Source organism: Acanthamoeba castellanii (assembly GCF_000313135.1).
Source record: "Acanthamoeba castellanii str. Neff unplaced genomic scaffold scf7180000084770, whole genome shotgun sequence".
NCBI lineage: Eukaryota > Discosea > Longamoebia > Acanthamoebidae > Acanthamoeba > Acanthamoeba castellanii.
In genome coordinates, this window is record NW_004457532.1 from 772110 (window position 1) to 786276 (window position 14167).

Here is a 14167-nt window from a genome sequence, read left to right on the forward strand (position 1 = left end):
TTCTTAAATTATTTGGCCTTCATTCATTCATTCCTGTGGTCTCGGGTTCTCTGTGGATGATGAGCTCTGAATGATTATTGTCTAATTTTTCGTTTTTGTTTTGTTCAACAGCGCAAATCAATTTAGCCATTTCGCCAGCGACCCGGTGGTGAGCGCACAGAAGTGACGTGACATCCCACCAAAATGGAAGGAAGTCATCCACAAGGAAGCGCGGCCCCTTCATTATCAGCCACGCCCAACTCGAAGAAGCGACCCTTCCCCAGTAGCTCCTCTACATCGCCCCTCATGCACGGCGCAAGCAACAGCCATCCCCCACAATTCATGGCTGGACCTTCTCCAGGCGCACCCTACGCCACAGCACCCACGCCCTCCCTATCCTCTCATCTCCTCTCCCCCTCGATGCTCCACCCGCCCCCTACCGCCCCCTCTTCATCTTCGGCCTACAATTTCTCATCGTCTTCGACTTCTCTCTACGCCATCGATGGCATCGGCGGCACCCCGCAGCAGCAACAGCCGCCATCTCAGCAGCATTCCCACAATCACATCCCTGGGGGCGTACAACACAATCACGCGCCGTATCAACACAACATTGGCGGAGGCCTGCTGGCGCCGCACGACGGCGGTGGCGGCGGCGTAGGCAACAAGCGGCTACGTTCGGGCGGCGCGGCGGGCGCGTCGCCCTACGGGTCGCCGCCCTCTTCGCCAGCGGGAGGCGGCCTGGGCGGCGTCGGTGGTGGCGGCCACATGGGCGGCCTCCACTCGCACCAGCACCACGCCGAGACCACGCGGGAGAGCATGGCCAAGCTCACCAAGCAGACCGCCGACCACCTCACCTCCCTTGTCGCCGTACGGACCCTCGCTCCCTTGGCCTTGGCCTCTGCACTTTTGCTTTAGGCTCACGCCCGGGTTCACACGGTGACAGTTGATGGAGTCGACCGACCCTGAGGGCCTGGCGGCGAGCCAGCTGGTGTTGGCGCTCGACATCGTGCTGCGCTTCAACAACAAGATCGGTGGCGCGCACGGGGTGAAGACCGGTGGCGGTATGGTGGGCGCCACGCACTCGGCGCATGGCCTGATGCCCCACTCGGGCGCGTCGCGTCCCCTCACCGGGCTGGCCTCCAGCGCCCCGCAGTCCTACGGCATGCCGCAGCCCCAGGCCTTGTCTCAACAGGTTCTCCCCACTTTCCATTCGATTTTTATATTTTATTATATTCTGTTAATATCATAACAAGTTACAGTATTAATATTTACTGCCTCATTTGTTTCCTTTATACACTCATTTGTTGCATAGCAACATAGCACGTGCCTTATTCTTGACTTAACTTGGCAACATATTTTGCTACTACGAATTTATAGCAGATGTATGGGCTGCCGGCGTCGCAGACGGCACCCGCGCAGATGTACGGGTCGCCACAGCCGCTCTACTCGTCGGCGCCCGCGGGCATGGGACAGCACCAGCCCCACCAGCAGACACGGCCCTCTCCCAACTACCCTCAGTTCCGTGCACCCACCGGCGCTGCGTACGTAGTCTTACTCCAGGCTCGGCCTTTTTTTAATATTATTATTATTATTATTTTGCAAGCCTCGTCACTCGCTTTGTTGTCCATTTTCTCCATCTCCGTGTATTTATATTCCCCTTTCTTTTTATATTATTTTTTTCCGTGTTTGATTAATCACAGGACGATGATGAATGGCGCCATGACCAGCACATCGACGGTGGCGCAGACCAATCAGATGCCGCCTTCGACGCTCTCGCTGGACTACTTCATGCTGCTCCAAACCCTGGGTACGCAACTTAGTCTCCACACACACACGCGCACGCGCACACGACACCTGTTTGAGGCCTAAGAGAGTGTTGCGTCTACTCGCGCGCAGGCACGGGCACGTTCGGCCAGGTGCGTCTGTGCCAGCAGAAGGCGACGGGCAAGTACTTCTGCCTCAAGATCCTCAGCAAGGAGAAGATCGTGCGCCTCAAGCAGACCGAGCACGTCAAGAGCGAGAAGTCGGTCCTCGCCCAGATCTCGCACCCGTTCATCGTCAAGCTCTACGCCACGTTCCAGGACCAGGCCAACCTGTACTTCCTGCTGGAGTACATCTCCGGCGGCGAGCTGTTCTCGTGCATCCGCCGGAACGGGCGACTGTCGAACAGCACCGCCCGGTTCTACGCCGCGGAGATCGTGCTCGCCATCCGCTACCTCCACAGCCTGCACATCGCCCATCGCGACCTCAAACCCGAGAACCTGCTCCTCGACAGCGACGGACACATCAAGCTCTCCGATTTTGGCTTCGCCAAAGTCATCACCGACAAGTGCGCGCTCCTCTGTTGCTGCTGTGTGCCGTGTTTGTCGTTGTGTGTGTGTGGTGTGTCGTGTGTGTTTGTGTGTGGTGTTTTGCCTGGGGCTGACGCGGACTCCTTTCGCCAGGACATGGACGATGTGCGGTACGCCCGAGTACATCGCACCGGAGGTGATCCTCAGCAAAGGTCACGACAAGGCCGTGGACTGGTGGTCCCTCGGTGTCCTCATCTACGAAATGCTGTCTGGGTACTACCCCCCCCAAAACCAGGTTCATCATCTTCATCGCCTCACAGTTCTCTTGCTTACAACGCACGACACGACCCACATGACACGCGCAGCAAGCCGCCATTCCACGGAGAGCACACGTTCGAGATTTTCGAGAAGATTTTGTCGGCCAAGGTGGACATGCCGGCCTACTTCCACCCGGAGGCGAAGGACCTCATCGAGAAGCTGCTCGTGGTCGACGTGGCCAAGCGGCTCGGCGGCACGCGCGGCGGCGGCGCCGAGGAGGTGATGTCGCACCCGTGGTTTGCCGGCATCGACTGGGACGCCCTCCACAAGAGGCAGCTCCGTGCGCCCATCAACCCAGGCATCACTGGCGAAGGTACACTCACTCACGCACCGCACACACACGCACGACCGCACGCGCACGCTGTGGAACTCACATGATCTCGTGTGGCGGTGGGCAGGTGATTCGCATAACTTCCCGCGTTATTCGGACCAGACCGTGGAGCACAAGGAGTTCAAGGAGAACGAGCTCTTCAAGGACTTCTGAAGACGAGACAGAGAGCGAACAACGAACGCCAACCAACAACGAACAAAGCCGCCTTTGCGCGTACCCCACCCGAGAGCGATGTACAAAACTACACCCAAAGCCCCCAGCCCAGCACAATCACCGTCTTCCCCTCTTGCGCACCGCACGATTTGCGATTTTCCCCCACGACGCCACCATCTTCATCACCATCGCCATTGACTCAAACTCTGTACCAACCAACGTTCATAAAACAAACACGTTACAGTCACAACAAACACGGGACACAACGCGATATGGGCGACAAAAATGTTTTTCATTCTTCTTTGTATTTTACTCTACATTGTACAAAGCCGTATGGCCTCGTTGTGTGTGCTGCACGTTGGAACGCCTCAGTAGTGCGGGTAGGTGGTGGTGACGGTCGTGGTCTGCGCGTAGCCCATGGGCGCCGGGGCGCCGTAGCCCGCGGCGGGCGGGTAGTAGGGTGCGGCCGCGGCGGGCTGCATGGCGGGGTAGCCAGGGTGGGCGAGGCCCTGGGGGGCGGGCGGGTAGTACGCCCCCGTAGCGGGGGGCTGCTGCGAGTAGCAGGCGGCAGCGGCGGCCTGGTGCTGGTACTTGAGGGCCTTCTTGTGGGCCTTGTGAGCGTCCTTGTGGGCCTTCTTCTCGGTCTTGTGCATCTCCTTGTCGAGCTTCTTGTGGACCTTGTGGGCGTCCTTGCCCTTGGCGTGGGCCACGATCACGTGCTGCGGGGCGGCCGCCGCGTAGGAGGTCGGGCACGGGGGGTAGGGGGCCGAGTAGCCGGGGGCCGGGGGGTAGGGCGAGGCGGCGGGCATCATAGAAGATGGATGGTGATGATGATGGGCAGGCGGGTAGGCCGCCATCACGGGGGCGGGGGCGTGGCACTGCGGCGGATAGCCGGAGGAAGGGGGGTAGGGGTGCGCCCGTTGGGAAGCCATGTGTGCAGGGTACATCTTTTAGGATTTGTGTGGTAGGTGGAGAGGTAGGTAGTTGGGGGGTGGGTTGTACTGAACGAGTACTGTGTTTGGAAAGGAACTGGGCAGAGAGTGCCGAACGGACGAGAACAAACTGGTCGCTGTGTTTGAAAAACAAAAGTCCGTGGGGTCACGAAGGGACGAGAATGACTTTCAGTGCAAAATGAAATTTTCGAATTAGTTTGGATTTTCTGAAAGCTTCACACGGAGAAACGAGGAAGGAAAAATGGAAGAAAAGAAGGAAAAATGGAAGATGAAGAGGAGTGGCGGTGGCTGACGCTGGCGCCTCCGTGTGGGTGCGGCAGCCGCCGTAGACAGCGGGCCAGTTCGAAGCGTCAGCTAGAGGATCGTCGCTTCCTTCTGCCCTGCCATCGCTGCCATGAATGGTTGCACATCTCGAGCGTGTTCGTGCTACAAGCACACTCACATTTTTTGTTTTATTTTTATTTACTGTGTGTGATGTGTGCTGCCCACCCCAGGTGGCATGGGACATGCGTCGGGGTGACCAGGGAGCACTTGCCCCGGTCCTATCTCTGCCACGCTGCGGCCATGGCCCTGGGCGGCGATGCCGATGCCAGCGAAAAGTACGACCATGGCTGCTTGTTCGTGTGTGCCCTGTGCAGCCCGACTCTCGCTTCCGAGCTCCACTACCGATGCACAGGTGAGGGCTGTCACTACTTCTTCCTCATCAATAACTTGGAATGCAATGGAATGTTGGCTGTTCTTTGCATTCCTCACCTGCACCACCTGCTTTCAACAAGACGGGCTGCGGGTGAAGGTGCTGGCGTGGGGCCGTCGGCCCTTTGCCGAGGACCGGCTCGCCGCCGAAGGTCGATTCACCGAACTGTTCCTCCCCGCGCTCCGCTGCTGCGACCGACCCGTCTGCCCTCCGGCCGGTACGTCACCTTTATCGTCATCATCATTGGTTGGTTGGTTGGTTGCATCTGATCTAAGCTCAATTCGTATTTTGTCGACACGGCCCTGTGTGTGAAGATGAGTGGAGTTGCCTGCTGCGGTGTGGCCGATGCCACGAATGGGAACACTGCAGCTGCGCGCTCGAACGACAAACTGCACAGCGCGCGCGAAGGCCGGGGAATGCGAGCGATCGCGATGGTGATGTCAGGTGGCTGCGCCGTTACCTGTCTCATCACATCGCGAGCTCCGCAAAGAGCACCGCCGCCACCACCACCACCACATCATCGTCGACTTCACCGTCAAGCCCGTCCGCGGCGCTCATGGGAGGCCACCACCCGCTGGCCTACTTCCACGCGCAGCAGCGGCGCCACGGCCGACCAACGGCCAACGACCTGACGTTCCTCTGCTCTGCCTGTGCCGGCCGAGGTACACCGCGCTTCGTCCAGTCGTGGTTTGGTCATCGAATCTAACCTGCGTGGTGTCGTGTGTAGATGGCCTGGCGTTCAGTGAAGCGAGGGAGTGCGTGGCAAGGCGACGCAAGCGGGTCGTGAAGACCAGGATCGAGCGGCCGCCGAGTCCCATCACCAACCCGGAAATCTACGAACAGCTGCGGACCGGCGACTTTTCGCTGCTCGACGCCATGAACAGACCTCCGGCTCCGGTTCCGGCCGTCGCCCTGCCGCGGCTCATCCGCGACCGAGAGCTGCTGGCGGGTGCCGACACCAGCGCCGCACTGCGTGGCCAAGCCGCGGCGGCGCTCCTGCACCGACCGCTGCAGGTCGCCCATCGCGTCCCAATCCATCAACTCACCGGCGAGCTGCCCTGGATTCTTCACCAACTACAGAGGTCCGTACCTGCGTCGTGTGCGGTCGTGGCGTGTGCGATCGTGTGCGGTGGTGCGTGTGACGCTAACGAGCTACGCTGCAGTCGGCCGATGCTGCTGGTCGGTACCTCGGGCGGCAGCGTGCTGAGCTACACCGCTGACCACTCGCAGCTGCGGCTCTGCGTCGACACCGAGCACCCGGACATCGCCTGCCTCGCCGCCACGTCAGCATCGGAGGACCTCCTCCTGTCGTGCGCCTGGGGCAGCGGCGACCTCCTCGCCCACGACCTCCACACCGGCCGACCGGTCGCACGAGGGGTCGGCCACACCCGGTTCTGCCGATCGCTAGTCGGCGACCCGGCCCAGGCGGCCCTGGTGCTCAGCGCCTCGTACGACGCGACCGTGCGCCTGTGGGACCTCAGGGCGGCTGCTGCAGGGCGCGTCGACGACGGCCCGTTCGGCGGAACAGGCGCGGGGCCGGGGCCGATGGCGGAGGTGGTGGCTCTGCGCGGCCACAAGGGGAGCGCGACGGCTGCCCACTTCCTCCCCGGCGACTCGCACTACGTACTGAGTACGTGCAATCGCACGACCGCACGACCGCACACAATGTGGAACTGATAATGGTGCGTGTCATGTGTGTGTCATGTGTGTGTCGTGTGCGTGTTGTGTGTCATACGTGTGAGTGTGCAGGTTCGTCGGCGGACCACAGCCTTCGGTTGTGGGACGTGCGGAAGCCGGGCGCGTGGGTGCTCAAGGTGGACACGGGCCACTGGCTGTGCTCCCTCGCCCTTTCCCCGAACGGCCACTATTTGGCCGCCAACGCGCTTCCCGGAAAGGTTCACACCATACACACGCGCACGTCGCATCGCACACGACGCACCTCCACCGCACGCACGACCACACACTCAGCTCTGTGTGTCTGGGCAGGTGTTGGTGTTCGAGACTTGGCGGCTTTTGTCTCCTCGGGGCGATGGCGTCGACGCGCCCAAACACGTGCTCTACGGCCACACCAACATCCGCTGGGCAACTCAGCGGCCCTGCTTCTCGCCCGACAGCCGGACCATCGCCATCGGTTTGCCCTCGCCCCAATTTTTCTTCTCCCTCCCCGCTCACACGGCACCACGACACGCACACGCACACGCTACAGCGTCAGAGGATGGGAGGGTGGTGACGTGGAGTACGGCGTCGGGGGAGCTCCTCGAGCGCCAGGCCGACTCCCATCCGTCTGGCGCCTGGGCGTGGGACGTGGCCTTCGACCGCCACCGGCCCGAGGCCGACGACATCCTCTTCTCCTGTAGCGACGACGGCTTCCTCGCCTGTCTCCACCGGCACTGCGGTCATCCAGCAGCAGCTTCTTGACCGCGGTTCAAGGGGGTGATGGACCACGGGGGATTGCGTAGTTCTTTAAAATCGCCCAATCGGACCTAAAAAGCATATTACCTATTTAAGCAAATGTCGACTATAAGGCCTCGAAAGACATTAATGTCGTTCGGCCACAGAGGCAACTGCGTGGACCACTAAAAACGAAAACCGCATGCAGGATTGCACGGCCATGGGCCACCGCGCTTGAGCCAGCCCCGAGATACAGTTTTTTTCTTATCCATATATGTATTTTGAATTTATTTATTTTTGGTGGCATAAACACTCCTTAGTTGAGCGCGCCCGAGTTCTTCTTGCGCTTGCCCGTGCGGTGGCGGCTCTCGTTGGGGTTCTTGCGGAGCTTGCCCACCACGTACTTGGCCTGGCTCTGGGCGCGCGGCTGCAGATAGCTCTGGTCCTCGTCGAAGATGTCGTCGCCGTCCTTGTTCTTCTTCTTCCGCCGGCGCGTCTGCTCGAGCAGCTCGTCCTCGCGCAGAATGAGCTTCTGCTCTTGCCGGCCGCCCTTGGGCAGCGGCAGCGAAAACTTGGTGCCGCGGGCCGACACCGGGCGCGACACGCGATTGGCCAGCAGGACCGGCTGGCCGGTGCGCTCGTCCAGCATGTAGGGCACCTTGCGCAGCGTCTGGTGGCCGCAGTTCGGGCAGAACACCTTCTCCATCTCCTTCGTCGTCCTATATTGTGTTTAATATTATATGATGTATCAATACATATATATACACATATAAACATAGTATAATAAAGTGAGTTAAACTGACATATGGCACACGCACGCAGGTGGAGAGAGAACGCACTTGAAGCACGCATGGCATTGGAGGAGATAAGTTCGGAGTCTCTTGATCACCATACCATCGGTCGACAGCAAATGCAGGCCCATCTAGAGAGACCAGCGAGGGAAGAAGACCATCGTTACATTGGGAGGGGGAGGGAAGTAACTAGGAGGGGTGGTGATGGGAGTGAGAGCAGAAGCGCTGGGTGTACCTGGATGATGACGTTCTGCATGGCGTAGTCGGTGGTGATGCAGGCCACGCCCACCTTGGCGCGCTGCGCCAGGTCGTCGAGGCTCGCCACCTTGGACGCCGAGCGCTTCATCTGCCCAATGTTGTCCGGCGTGATCCAGCCAGCGTTGTCATCGTCGACCGCCTTTGGTACCACATGCACGGCACGGCATGGCACGATACGCACACACACACGCACACGCACGACACACAGTCAGCTGTGCGTCTCACGAAATTCAGCTGAACGTCTGAGCGCGTGCGCGGTACCGGTGGTGCCGGAGTGGTACTGTTGCGTCGCGACGACGGGTGGCTGCCCGGCTGCTGGGTGGCGCCGTGGGCAGGCCCGTTGTTGTTGTTCTTCTTCTTCCTCGGCTTCCGCTGTGTCTTCTCCGCCTGTCCCTCTGTGTTCTGCTGCGGTGGCGTCGACGCGTCGACCGCTGTGGTGGTGGTGACACTGTCGGCAGTGGGAGCTCCGGTGGTAGCAGCCGCAGCTGTCTCGCTCGCGGGCGCCGCCTGCTCAGTGTCCGTCGTATCAGTCTCAGACGCGCTTGTGTTCACCTCCTCTCCGCTTTCGCTCTTTGCCTCCTCCTCCGCCTTCACCTCAACCTTGTCGTTTTCGTTCTTCGCCTCCTCGACCTGCGTGGGCGCGCCTGCCTCGCCTTCCTTAGTTTCGGGCGCGACCTCCGCCGCCGGGACAAGGGTCTCAGCCGCCGTCTCCTTGGCCTCCGGCTCGCCGGTAGCACCAGCGTGCGGGTGCGGGTGTGCGCCACCGCGACCGCCGCCACGACCTCCCCGGCCACCGCGGCCTCCGCGACCACCGCCGGAATGCGGCGCGGCGGTTTGCACCACGTTGCCGCCCCACTGCGCGTTGGAGCTCTGCTGCTTCTCGGCCTGCGTCTTCTTGTTGCGCGCCTGGCGGTCCAAGCCACCAACACATCAAACGAAACAAGAGTGAGCTTTGAGGCCGAGGCGACGTGCGGGAGACGAGGTAGGACGGACGTACGACGAGTGTGGGCGGGAGAGGCGCGGCGCGCAGGTGGTCGGCGCCGTTGTGTTCGCGTTCGAAGGTGCGCGTGAGGGCGATGACCTTCATATCGACTGCAGACAAGCTGGCGTAGTCACCTGTCTTCTTGGCAAACTCGACCACTACACGCAGAATCAAATTGGCCAAAAAAATTGAGAAAAATCGCGATTCGTGTAGAAGAATAAGTCGAGAGGGAGTTGATATGTACCAGCCTTCATGTCCCTGGGGTCGGGCTCAGTGGTCTTGATCTCGTAGGGGAAGGTCTGCAGGTAGCCGCGAGCCCTCTGGTCCCGAATCTCCTCAATCACCTCGGCGATGGTCCAGAATTCGGTACCCAGGCGCTCTACGCGCACGCCCTTGATGATGGCACCCGAATCCAGCACCAGGATGGTGCGCTTGGGCTGCTGGTGCTGCAGATGCTGCTCCACAAGCGAAGGTCGGCTGGGCAACTTCTGCGACTTACCGCTGCTGCTCTTCACATCTCCATCTTCCAATTTAATCTCGGATGGAGAGAGAGGCTGCGCAGATGGCTGCTGCGCTCCGGTTACGACCGTGCTGACTGGCCTGGGTCCAGGCGCGACCGGCTTGCGCGGTGGGGCGGGCTGGCTCAAGACCGCCGACCAGTTCCGGAGAGGGGCGGGGGCGGGCTTATCCATGGTTTGTGTCGCTGCTGGCGTCGATGCTGGTGCAGCGTCCGCCATGTTGTTTCCGAAGTGAAGAAGATGACAATTTGTGAGATCAGAGATGGAATCGCAACCGGCAGCACGAAAAAAGCAGGAAATCATTTAAAATAGCGAAATAGAGGAGAGAAATTCAAATTAAAAAGGTACCGAACGTTTGTCACAACCTTCACGTCAGCGGATAGTTGTGTCTTGTCTCGTGTGTCGTGTGTCGTGTGTCGTGTGCATGCGTGTCAACCGCACATGCACACGACCGCACACACGCGCGAGAGGAGTGATGTGGTCACTTCACATACCGGTCCAGCAGGGAGTGCCACAGCGGGTCATGGTGGCGTTGTCCTCCTTGATGCGCGCGAACCCAAAGTCGGCCACCTTCACGTTCCACTCGTCGTCCACCAGCAGGTTGGACGGCTTCACGTCCCGGTGCACGATGCCCGCCGGCTGGCGCGTGTGCAGATAGGCCAGCCCGACGGCGGCCGAGCGCAGAAGCCCGAGGCGGCGGTGTCAGGGGAGGCGGATGGAGGAGTCGGCGATGATCTCCTTGAGCGCGCCGCGCTTGACGAACAGCGAGTGCAGGTAATTGATGCCCAGCGCCGCGCTGTGCAGCAGCTTGAGCTTCTGCGCCCAGGCCAGCTTGACGCTGTTGTTGGCCAGGATGTCGCGCAGGCTGCCGTTCTTGACGAACTCGGTCACGATGCACAGGTTGAGTCGCTTCACGCACGCCCCTGTGTGCGGGTCGTGTCGTGTCGTGTGTGCGTGCGTTTATGTCAGCGCGTGTGTGAGTCGTGGAACGTGTCGCGTGTCACGAGCGGCGCCTGCTCGAGTTCCGCGCCGAGATGGCCTTCCTCTCCGAGCTCCACCACCCCAACATCGCCCTCTTCATCGTTACCCCCAGGCTGCACCTCAACACCCAATCATCACGCCCCTCCATTTCGCATTTACGTCCTGGCACCATCGCAGAACCAGCCCTCCCACTTATCCTTCTCTATGACGAAGCACACCGTCTCCATGTAGTCGACGTCGCCGAACTCGGAGAGGGCTGCCTGCCTGGCCCAGCCTCGGCAACAATCCCCGCCCGCGAGGACGATGTGCTCGAGCAGATCGGGATGTTGCCCTCGCAGCGCTTTGGCTGCTCTCGCCTGCCCTCTCGGCGTGGGTTGCGTCAGACTTTTTGAAGAAATGCCTTCCTGATGCCCAGCGAGTGTGCAGTGACCAGCTAAAGGCGATCAGCTGGATCTGCTGGCTTCGCCCTGAGGTCCAAACCCTGGTGAACCTCATAAAATAGGGCAGGGGTTGTTGATGTGATAGTCCTCTGCAGGCAACAACTCGGGGAGGTGCTCAAGTTGAAGCACTGGCGTTGTGTGACCACCCTGCACATGTCCTACTTCAAAGGTCCACAATGAAGAGAACGCAGCTGGTGCTCAACGTGGAGCAATGCCAGCGCAGCAGCACTGCAGCCCCTACATCCACACCAGCTGACTCTTGCTCCTATTGGACAAGGTCTTGCTCTCTGGTGGGCAACAGCGCAGCACCTCTCTGGCCATGACCACTTGGGGTGCAACTGTTCTCTTGCACAGCCTATTGGCAGAAATATATCTACAAAAAGAGTGTGCACAGCTCTTGCGCCCAAAACCCATACCAGAATACACATGGGTGCATGCAAAAGGTGTGTGCACAATGTAGTTGATGGGGCCAAATGCACACAAGGTGCATGCAGAAAGAGTGTGCAGGCTGCAACCCACCATCTTGGGTCCATTGGTTGGTGGTAGGAGTTGTTGAAGGGATGGGTCACTGTTGGCCTTGTAGTAGATGTTGAGTTGGCCATTGTCCATTGTGGCCCATAGAGTCAGTTTGCTTGATCAGTTCTGTGCTCAGCCTCTGTTGGTCATCCTGGCCATCTGGCCAACTGGCTGAAGCTTGCTACATCTTGGGACCAAGAGTTGCACAGTGTCACTCTCCACCAGGAGTGTGGCAGTGCACCCCTTGAAGGCTGCCTTGGTGGCCTCACAGCCCTCATCTGTGAGTTGCACTTTGGCCAGCTGGGCTTGGTTGGAAGGATGGGTGATGAAGGTGTGATCCTTGAGTCTTGATGACTTTAACATAGACATGGCCATCCACAGCTTAGGAAACCTGCCTTACCATGGTGAGGCCATGCACCAGATGCTTGAGCTTGATGACCCAATCAAGACAAAGTCATCAAGATGCAGTTGGAGAAGGATAATAGTGATGTATGGTGCAGTGTGTACTCTGGGCTCTTGTCCTCTAGTTGTCTGGTCTGGCCCTTATGGCACCCCAGCATCAGCCATCTTTGCCTGCATTGTGTCAAAGATGTCCTGCTTGTGTTCCCACCATTTATTACCAGGTTATTTCCTGGTCCTAAGCAGACAGGTGGGATTGATTCCTGTCCCATCCAGCCTTTGTGAAAAGCCTCACAATTCTTTAAACAATTTGCTGTTGTTGGGTGGGCATGAACAATCACCAGATGTCAATAGATGACCTTTCTGGCAGTCCCCCAGGTACATAGCCCACCAACTTTGGCACAGCACTGAGGCTCTTTTTAATCCAGCTTGATTTTCAATTTCACAATCAGATGTCCTCATGCCCTGCAGTGTACAACACAAGGGTGCATGGGGACCCACAATCTTGCACAGTTGGACAAGATGGGCCTCAACACCAACCTGTCCTTCAATTGCAACACTCTACTTGATGAGGACAAATGGTTCTGCAATGATTGCTCAATGTTAGTCTTGTGAAAGGGCAAAGCAGAGCATAAGCAAACATGCAAGCACAGCAACTGCATTGAACAACTTATCATGTGCCAGACATTGCCACATCTGGCCCATCTGCACAAGTCAGCGCACCACGGGGAGCCAGGCAACACATGGAGCAGTAATCACAGGTCAAGTTGCCCACCTTCACCAAGCTACCTTCTTCACCTTTTCTATTGGGGCTACCATCACTGATCATCTTTGTGCAGCCACAGGATCATTAATGAGCCTGGCGACAATGAAGGGGATGCACCTGTGGATGGTGATGACGGCAATACAGTAGCACTACTGATGATGTGGAGGAGCTGGAAATGGCCGAGGAGCTGGGCGGATTCGGCACGGTGCACAAGGCGCCACCATCGGAATGCTAAACTCGTCTGAGCTTGGGGTTTGGGCGCCAAGACTGGCTCGCCCATGATTCCGAAGTTGATGATCTGCAAAAAGGGTTTAACGCTAGTGAGCTGATCAGGAGTGGTGAGGAGAAGGAGTACCCACTTTTCATTAAGTCCGACTGCCAAGTCCTGGTCTCCGCCTGAGTAGTAGGTCATCTGAAAGTTGAGGTCGAACGGGTAGGCCTGTACCCAGATCTGCCCGATGTTGAAGACCTCCCCTCGGCCAATGATCACCTTCTTGCTGAAGGTTTGCTGCCCGTTGCAGAACGAAATCCCGAAAACAACCATCACCAACCTATGGCGAAGCGGGTCAACATCAGTCAAGGCGTGCCAACACTGGTTTAGGTTTAGGTTGGAGCTTACCTCTTGAAGTAGAAGGGCAAGGGTACGTAGCCCTCTTGCTCGGTCAGCTCGAGGGCGTTCTCGTTGAGCAGGCCCCAGGCCAGCATCTGCTGGGCGTTGGTGAGCCAGTTGCAGTCGGACCCGTTGTGCACAAACCGCGTGGTGACGGCATGGGCCACGGTGTCGACTGGTTGCCTTTGTGCAGCTTGACCACCAGGAAACGAGGCGTCAGCTGATCGTCACCTCCGCCACTGCCGACTGCACTGATGTGGTGTTGGCCTCGACCACATTGCCTGCATTCCGCCACCACTACGAGTTTCAGCCACACGACTGCACATGCACGACCGCACACACACACTCACAGCACCTGCCTTGTTCTTCATGCGAGCGTAGGGCACCGACCAGTTTGGAGAAGACCGAGTTGGCGTAGGTCATGCTGAAAGGGCTTGCCTGCATGGATGTACTTGTTGGAAAGCAGTGGAGGTACAGCCGTGGCTCCGATTTGCGTGGGACCGGAGGTGACGACCGTGGAGCGGGCGGGGATGGAGCCGAATTGGAACCACTTGCTGGCAAAAGAGTCGTTGGTCATCTTGAAGGCCGGATTGAAGTCGGCCATCGCGTCGGCGAACACGTCGGAGATGGTGGCGGTCGTCGCCGTAGACCAGGAAGATGGGCAGGAAGGGATTGAGGGCGGCGCTGGCCGAGCGTTCCTGCTATTGTACCCCACAGATTTCGCCTTGCTGCCCGAGAAGCGGCGCCAGGAGGAGGGATCCTCCGCCGGACATCCTTGAAGGACTCAGCCCGCACT

General features: G+C 59.1%; 7 protein-coding genes and 1 pseudogene across 7 annotated transcripts; 3 read left to right on the top strand and 5 right to left on the bottom strand.

The window, feature by feature from the left end:
- Positions 1-399: 399 nt before the first annotated feature.
- On the top strand, positions 400-3072 carry ACA1_267000 (camp-dependent protein kinase catalytic subunit family protein; the record flags this gene model as incomplete). Its single annotated transcript, XM_004341481.1, has 8 exons — positions 400-846; positions 923-1171; positions 1360-1520; positions 1680-1786; positions 1876-2308; positions 2424-2543; positions 2636-2901; positions 2987-3072. The coding sequence occupies 8 exons, from the start codon at positions 400-402 to the stop codon at positions 3070-3072; spliced, it is 1869 nt and encodes a 622-aa protein (XP_004341529.1).
- Positions 3073-3440: 368 nt separating this feature from the next.
- On the bottom strand, positions 3441-4019 carry ACA1_267010 (uncharacterized protein; the record flags this gene model as incomplete). Its single annotated transcript, XM_004341482.1, has 1 exon — positions 3441-4019. One exon carries the CDS (start codon positions 4017-4019, stop codon positions 3441-3443), a length of 579 nt encoding a protein of 192 aa, XP_004341530.1.
- Positions 4020-4286: 267 nt separating this feature from the next.
- ACA1_267020 (uncharacterized protein) lies at positions 4287-5031 on the top strand (the record flags this gene model as incomplete). The annotated part of the gene is made up of 4 exons (XM_004341483.1): positions 4287-4336; positions 4520-4624; positions 4664-4701; positions 4802-5031. 4 exons carry the CDS (start codon positions 4287-4289, stop codon positions 5029-5031), a joined length of 423 nt encoding a protein of 140 aa, XP_004341531.1.
- A 244-nt stretch (positions 5032-5275) lies between these two features.
- On the top strand, positions 5276-7137 carry ACA1_267030 (WD domain, Gbeta repeat-containing protein; the record flags this gene model as incomplete). Its single annotated transcript, XM_004341484.1, is given in 7 exon segments — positions 5276-5381; positions 5447-5801; positions 5883-6233; positions 6248-6342; positions 6469-6614; positions 6706-6850; positions 6926-7137. 7 exon segments carry the CDS (start codon positions 5276-5278, stop codon positions 7135-7137), a joined length of 1410 nt encoding a protein of 469 aa, XP_004341532.1.
- A 289-nt stretch (positions 7138-7426) lies between these two features.
- On the bottom strand, positions 7427-10184 carry ACA1_267040 (Nin one binding (NOB1) Zn-ribbon family protein; the record flags this gene model as incomplete). The annotated part of the gene is made up of 7 exons (XM_004341485.1): positions 7427-7829; positions 7950-8032; positions 8137-8298; positions 8421-9065; positions 9157-9299; positions 9386-9844; positions 10154-10184. 7 exons carry the CDS (start codon positions 10182-10184, stop codon positions 7427-7429), a joined length of 1926 nt encoding a protein of 641 aa, XP_004341533.1.
- A 177-nt stretch (positions 10185-10361) lies between these two features.
- ACA1_267050 (uncharacterized protein) lies at positions 10362-10867 on the bottom strand (the record flags this gene model as incomplete). Its single annotated transcript, XM_004341486.1, has 2 exons — positions 10362-10582; positions 10810-10867. The coding sequence occupies 2 exons, from the start codon at positions 10865-10867 to the stop codon at positions 10362-10364; spliced, it is 279 nt and encodes a 92-aa protein (XP_004341534.1).
- Positions 10868-13072: 2205 nt separating this feature from the next.
- On the bottom strand, positions 13073-13466 carry ACA1_267060 (annotated as a pseudogene).
- Positions 13467-13587: 121 nt separating this feature from the next.
- On the bottom strand, positions 13588-13975 carry ACA1_267070 (uncharacterized protein; the record flags this gene model as incomplete). The annotated part of the gene is made up of 3 exons (XM_004341487.1): positions 13588-13652; positions 13758-13809; positions 13847-13975. The coding sequence occupies 3 exons, from the start codon at positions 13973-13975 to the stop codon at positions 13588-13590; spliced, it is 246 nt and encodes an 81-aa protein (XP_004341535.1).
- Between the last annotated feature and the right edge of the window lie 192 nt (positions 13976-14167).